The sequence below is a fragment of the Sinocyclocheilus grahami genome, unplaced genomic scaffold, assembly GCF_001515645.1.
Source record: "Sinocyclocheilus grahami isolate Dianchi unplaced genomic scaffold, SAMN03320097.WGS_v1.1 scaffold1.1, whole genome shotgun sequence".
Lineage (NCBI taxonomy): Eukaryota > Metazoa > Chordata > Actinopteri > Cypriniformes > Cyprinidae > Sinocyclocheilus > Sinocyclocheilus grahami.
The window spans coordinates 2,665,314-2,672,883 of NW_015505180.1; the positions used below are offsets into that span (position 1 = coordinate 2,665,314).

General features: G+C 37.9%; 1 protein-coding gene across 1 annotated transcript in view; it reads right to left on the bottom strand.

Moving 5' to 3' along the window:
* LOC107584621 (nuclear respiratory factor 1-like) overlaps positions 1-7,391 on the bottom strand; it is a 16,705-nt gene extending 9,314 nt beyond the window's left edge. Inside the window, exons 1-5 of the mRNA XM_016271367.1 lie at positions 7,257-7,391; positions 5,240-5,489; positions 4,900-5,014; positions 4,080-4,206; positions 3,851-3,994 (exon numbers count right to left, since the gene is read on the bottom strand). Coding sequence (XP_016126853.1) covers positions 3,851-3,994; positions 4,080-4,206; positions 4,900-5,014; positions 5,240-5,462 — 609 coding nt within the window. The 5' untranslated portion in view covers positions 5,463-5,489; positions 7,257-7,391. The remainder of the gene's footprint in view (positions 1-3,850; positions 3,995-4,079; positions 4,207-4,899; positions 5,015-5,239; positions 5,490-7,256) is intronic.
* Positions 7,392-7,570: the final 179 nt, after the last annotated feature.

Here is a 7,570-nt window from a genome sequence, read left to right on the forward strand (position 1 = left end):
TCACATCACAGGAGAGTGAACTGCCTGTCAGAAATCATAGCATGTCAGCTATCTTAACCGTGGCTTGTGTACTGCATCATCACTGTGTCTGTCACGTGACTCTGTTACCCTTTCGGGCTTGAACTGATGGTAAAACTAACGACATTATTAACTGTCTTGATATTTACTTTGAAAGCTGAAGCTGCGATTATGGTAAGGATTGTTACATTTCCGACGCGTGCTTGTGGTGTTCGGCCAATCACAATGCACTGGGTCAGCTGGCCAATCAGAGCAGACTGCGCTTGTCAAAGGAGGGGGCTTTGTTGAAAATACGCGTTTGAGGGAGGTGGGGCATAGAGGACCTACAATGTACAGTATTTGAAAAATAATGTGTTTTTTGAACATTAAAGCATGTCAACATATTTTGTTACACCAAATAATGATCTTTAAAATAGCATCATATGAAATTTATTTGAACTCAGTGATAGTTTACAGTATTACTGATTTTACTATATTTCTGATTAAATAAATGCAGCCACAATGAGCATAAAAGACTTCTTTCAAAAACATTACAAAACCGACCCCAAACTTTTGAACAATAGTGTACATATGAATTTGTGCTGTTTGTTTTCTCACATAATCACCTTTTTAAATATTATAAAAAAACAACAACCCTGCAACACGGTTTTGGTGCTGGTTATTTAGATGCAAGGAAAATGAACAAATCAAATCAAACAAATTAGTCCAATCACAAATCAATATGCTAATGAATGCAAAAATAAATAACCAACTGAAATTCTGTACACAATTTTTGTGTATGCCAACCTGCTTTTAGTTAGATTTGAAATGTAAGCTAATGCCGTAAAAGTCTTTAAAAAAAACAGCATTAGTGAGAAATTGTTAAGGTATTAACATTGACAATAAAGGGGCTTATTAAGTCCATTGACTTTTTAAAAACCACACTGAGATGTACGGGGCAGTCCATTAGCCCAGTGACAGCTCCATCCTGGGTGTGAGGTTGGAGTTTATCCCAGCACCCTCAGTGCCCTTGGTAATTCCATAGGCAGGCAAGCGATTGTACTGCACAGCGCTCTTGTAGCAACGTCTGTTCACCTTGACATCACAGGCTAAATTTGGCTTGGGAGGAATAAATCAGTTTCCAAAAGAGCTTCTCCCTCTCTCCTGCTCTCTCACTGTCACAAACACACTTGCTGTAAGCCATCGAAGAGTGAAGAAGGAATTCAGGAAAAGAGCAAAAAAATTGTCTGATATAACTAATTAACTCACTGAAATATAAAACTCACAACATATTTTTTGACCAATTAACCTCCATGATTCTTCCAGTCATGATTGTTGCATAATTAAAAAACAAAATCATTCTTAGACCGGACTCACAAAGATCACTATATTTAAGCATAACAGTATATACAGTGGGTACGGAAAGTATTCAGACCCCCTTAAATTTTTCACTCTTTGTTATATTGCAGCCATTTGCTAAAATCATTTAAGTTAATTTTTTTTCCTCAATGTACACACAGCACCTCATATTGACAGAAAAACACAGAATTGTTGACATTTTTGCAGATTTATTAAAAAAGAAAAACTGAAATATCACATGGTTCTAAGTATTCAGACCCTTTGCTCAGTATTTAGTAGAAGCACCCTTTTGATCTAATACAGCCATGAGTCTTTTTGGGAAAGAATACTTTCCGTACCCACTGTGTGTGTGTGTATATATATATATATATATATTATACACACACACACACACACACACAGTCTCGCTCTCTCTCTCTCTATAACTAATAAATCCACGATAAACCCAATAGTTAAAATAGTATATATGCTTCATAATATATTTTACATTTTTAAATACATTTAAAGCCGATGAAAAAAAATCACTGTATGAAAATTCATTAATATATTTAAGTATAACTAGACAGATATGTAACTAGAAATACATATTTTAAATAAATAAATAAATATATAGTACCGAACCGTCACGGTACAGATATCTCAGTTCGGTGCATGAATACAGGCAATTCACCCCCAATCCAGAAGGGGGTGCCCGCAGCAATGCAACGCTGTTTTAGAGTTTCCTTTCTGTGAACAAATTAAGCCTGTCACAAAAATTAACTGAAACTCAGCGTATATAGGCTACATTACGCGTCGCACTGTTTTTTTCTCGTTTATCTGTAAACTAAATCAAATATATTACAAGAATTTATGTATGTATATATGTACAGCAGATTTTATATATATATCCGTGACCCTCGAACCGAGGTAGGTACCGAACCGTGACATCTGTGTACCGTTCCACCCCTAATATATATATATATATATATATATATATACATACACACACACACTGTATGTATATATATATATATATATATATATACACACACTGTATACATGCATATATATTTTAGATGGATTATTTTATAATGAAATAATAATATATGCTTTAGGGTTGGGCGATGTCTACCAAATTGGGATCGGACGATGTCTACAGTGAAACATCGTGATGGACGATGACATTGGGGGGCGGGGTTAGGGGTGTGAACCAAGTGTGAAACAAATAACGCGTTATACGGCGCCACTAAAAGGTTAGCCGCTTGCTAGCGGTAGCCTGTTGCATTACAGTACATGAAAGTTCACTTACCATATACACAGAATAAGGAGAAATAGGACGACAAAACCACGATCATATTTTGCGCAGCTTGTAAGTGAACAACGGTTCTATGTAGTAAATGCTGCTCCATGTGAAAGCCCGCACGTGATGGAGATTTACCGCTGATAACAGAACCAGCTTTACTGACAAGATGCACGTTAAATATCGCATGCGAATTATCGTGCAGCCCTAGTAAGTACTGCTGCTCCATAGTATAGAGTCCTTGTGATCACGAATCTCAAAAGTGAAAGTAAAATGAGCACGCAATCGAAAGCTGTTTCAATAGTGGCTCCCTGATGCCCGCAATTTATATACAGTCGCCTATACTTACCCAACGATATAAATTGCGAGAAAAAGTATTGAAATATTTTTTTATCCTCCCATCTCGTAGTAGGCTATTTATTCCCTTTAGGGTTTCCTTAGTACACTTAATTTCCTTTCCGAACACGGAACTGGGATGCAGCGGAATGCGGGAGAGGGGGTGGTGGGGAAATCACGATGTCAGCTTAACATTGTGATGTCTGTCAGCCATCGGCCCAACCATAATATGTTTCTTAATGTTTTAAATAAAGTACAGAAATTTAATTGCAAATAAAAGCCAAAAATAAATTTGACCTAAATGTCTGAACTTAAATACGGTTAAGTACACTGTTCAAAATCACGTAACAGACTGTCCATATCGGCATCATGAGTTGTAGGCTCTTCCTTGTGTTTGTGCAGATGGTCTAATTACGTGGCGAAGGAATTAAGAGGAATCTCACGCCCCAAACACACCAATCAGCCACCCATTCCCTCCCCCAGCTCTGCTCTTAATCCACCTGGGAGCCAATCAGAAACCTCTGTGATCGACCACGATGTGCTTGATAATTACTTGCACGTACAAGCCTCACCTGATGATCCCTGCACAGACCTGCCTCTAACTGCCACAAACCAAGCAAGGTGTGTCTGTCCTGAGGGACACCAGCTATCAGCATGTGGGGTAATGAGTAAGGGGCGAGCTGGCAAATGTAGTGGTTATGTGGTCTTATATCAGGCCACATGCTTCAAGTAACCTGTGCTAAAACCCTATAGTGGATGAAGTGAGACTTGTTCTCCATTAACTGCTGCCCCATGAGCCTAGAAAATGTCAAATTTGCATGTCAAAGCAGAAAACTCAATAACTTGCATTCCTGGCTCATAGTGCCACCTGCTGCCCACCTGTGTCATTTTGTCCACAGATACCGGTATGCCGTCAATAGTCAGTGGAGGCAGTTCGGAGCTGAGTTCTCTGCCACCAAGGGGCGCGTGTTCAGCCAGAGCATTTTCCAGATCCTCCAGAATCATGCTCTTGTATTTTCTCACCTGATCACAAGATATGCCAAAACAGGGATGCAATTTTAAACCGTGCAAACGATATGAAGGCAAAAAGCACAATAAATATACTCACCACGTTCTCTAATGGTGCCGCTCCAAATACTCTAAACACAGGGTTTGGTTTAGAGGGAGAGATGCACAACACAATAGCCTGCTGGCCAACCCGTGTCGTGTACTCATCTAGAGTCGCTCTCAGCTTCCTGCAGACATAGTAAGAGACAGGGTTCTCATTGTGAACTGTTAAATAAAATGTTATTGGAATTAGCATAATTGGAAAAATGCTAAAATAAAATAAAATATAAATTTTAGACAAAAAAAACTTTTTTTAACCCTGGGAAACTAACTGAAATAAAGTTAAAAGTACTTTAATTAGTAAAACTGAAATAAAAATAAATAGAAAATAACTAAACCATATTTTTAAAAAATTTGTAAAAATAACAAATGACTAGTATTAAAAATTTCAACTAAAATAAAAATTATTTTTTAAATATAAACAAAGGCTAATTCAAAATATGACTACATATTGTAACAGAATAAATAATACTAAAACAGCACTGTAAGAGTATACATATATACATATAGTAATACAATATTTAATACTGTAATTTAATATTTATATTATTATAATATTTATAAATACAAGTTCAAGTATGTTCAATAAGTTCAAGTTGAGGTACTAAAATGCAATATAAAAATAAACAAATATTAAAACAATTATATGCAAATATATCAATAAAAGCCAATGCAAATTTTAATTAATACTACAACAGTATAATAAAAAACACTAAAATAAACAACACTGGTAACAGTACATTTTCGTTCTTTCTTTCTTTCTTTCTATCTATCTACTGTTACATTACAATACAATGAACAATACTGAGAATATGGTTCACCTAAGCAAGCGAGTCTGTTGTCTTTTACGGATTGAAGGGTTTGATTCAAAGATGTGCGGCCGTTTCCGTTTCTTCCCTGTTGCCACAGCTGCAGCTGCTGCCATGCCAACAGGCCCTGAAAATATTTAGGGGAATAAAATCAGTTTTTTTTTTTTAACGTTTTATATCATTCAGGATATGCATTGTATCTGTTTGTGTATTCCATGGGAATTTAATCCATGAGCTTGGCAATTGCTCTATTTTGAGCTTTAAGGTGGCTGACAATTTATGGTTTAAGTGTGCCATCTAGTGGTTTGTCTGATAACGACAAGTCAGAATACAACAATGTGCTGAAACCTACCTGCAGCAGCCAGATGTGCGGTGACCTCATCGGTTCCAGTCGAGTTGAGGATGTCAGAGTCATCGTAAGCGTCATCATCAGGCGAGGATGGTGAATCCTCGTCAGCGCTCAGCATGCCATGCTCCGTGTACGTGGCAACGTGCACCTGCCCGACCTGCTGAGTGACGGCGTGGGCCTCGATAGTGGTCATGTGCTCTGTCTGATGCACCATGTGGTCTTCCATCACCCAATACAGCTTCTCTCAAACACACTGAGACACATACAATATATTAGCACACATTCTACAAGTAACTGCTTCATGTAGATTCATAGATGAGGTGACTGTCATGCACCAATTATTTTGAGGGGGGAGAAGTGTTCAAATACATGTATTTTCGTTTGCATATGCATTTAAAACACATAAAAAAATATGAGGGACCACATCTTATGTCGACTACCAAAATCACCTTTTATTAGTGCATACTGTGCATCAGTGTAACAAGACATTCTATTAATATAGTATTGGCAGATGTGCTTTTATATTGAAACAGCATCCCAAAACATTTAATTTATTGTGAATCCAGGTAAACTGGGCCACTGAGTGTGATCTCAATGTCAAAAGTGGCCTGAAATCAGCCAAAATTCTTTCATCAGTAGCGATTTAAACTAAGTGTAAAAGTACACGCTATTTATCTTAAGTAGTTTACATTTAGTGTGTAGAGAAAAAGGGCCAGTTCCTTCACATCACAATAAGCATTCATAAAGTATTGCATCTATTATTGTTGCTTTATACATCTCTCCAGTAGGGGGCACAAATAATCAATACAATTTGTTCATAAAATTAATATGTATTTTACATGAATAATGTTTTACCGAGGTTTGGCTGGAGTCTGTAAGTCTGACTGCTTTCAGTATTTAGCTAAAAGAATATATAAATATTCAATATTAGCAACAGCATATACATTTACTGTGCGTATGATATTTTGGCAAGGTGCACTCATATGAAAATACACCTATATTAAATTTCAGCAAGAATGTAAAGCTGTATCAATGACAAACTAAATGACACAGATCGAAAATCTTTTTGAGTTACGTTTTTTATTTAATAATATGACACTGTAATGACATGTCTCTGACAGCAAGCAGTGTGGATTACATTCACTAAACGTTTTGGATAAAACAAAAAATAAATAAAAACGTATGGGTGAATATCGTAGGATGACGTAGGCGCTATGAACGGTCCACAAAGATAAATAAACCAGTTCGCGGCTCCAGTATCGTTCCGTTCAATTCACTGGCCTGACACTGAAGCTCTGGTCACGAACTACGTTCACAAACACGAAAAGACATTTCAACATGCATCAACATGCACAAAGAGTCATTAAAAAAGGTAGGTTTGAACCTCCGAAATAACTGAATCGAGACTAACGTTAGTTAAGTCCAGCATCAATAACAAACCAATAAATGGCGGTTATTTTCAAACTGTGAATAATACGTGTAAAGAGAGCGGGCCGTTTGTAAGTGAAATATTAAACACTAACGCAATTCAAACTGTTATTTCAAACACAACAGTAAACATTCAGATAAGGTGCAAAACAACTGAAACACTCTTTTAGATAAAAATTTGCCGGCACCGTTGTCGACTAATGTATAAAGCGATATAAACAGTCGATAACACTGCTGTGCTAATATGATAGTAAGGTTAAACACGCATTCAAATTTGACTCCGCGAACAAGAATATAAACACAAGCTATCAAGCCTTGAAATCCCATTTAGCATCTGGACAAAACAGAAGCTATTCGACTGCACATCTAAATTCAGTAGGCCAAAGGCCTGCGCCATTATTATTTTTTTGCCTCAATTTGAGCGGGGTAAATAATAATTGCCATCCTGTCAAAAACGCTCGATATCATGCCAAGTTCTGTTTCGCATCGTCGCGATCTGCATCCGAGTGTGTGAAAGGCAAACGCTGCCGGGTTGTTTGGTGCGGCTGCGCCGGGGCTGAAATGGCTGGAGATTGCGCGGTAGGGCACTAACCTCAGAGCGGCTGCGCTACTTCGGGCCTGCGCTGTGCGGCGGAGCTGTGAACACCAGCTGCAATGGAGGACAAAGAACGAGCAGCAGCGTGCGCGCGTCCTGGGCTCAGCGGCTGGTGCACGGAACAAACCCCGCCCCTCCCCTTCCTCTCATTCTACACACTAGAGCCTGAACTGCATGATGCTGCAGCGCAGAGAAAGACAAGTACACACTGCTCTCCAAGAATGAGGGGATTGGAATTGAATTTAAATGGAATTGAAACAGTTTGAAATACGGTGCAACAGGGAATATTAAAATAACATAGAATATATATA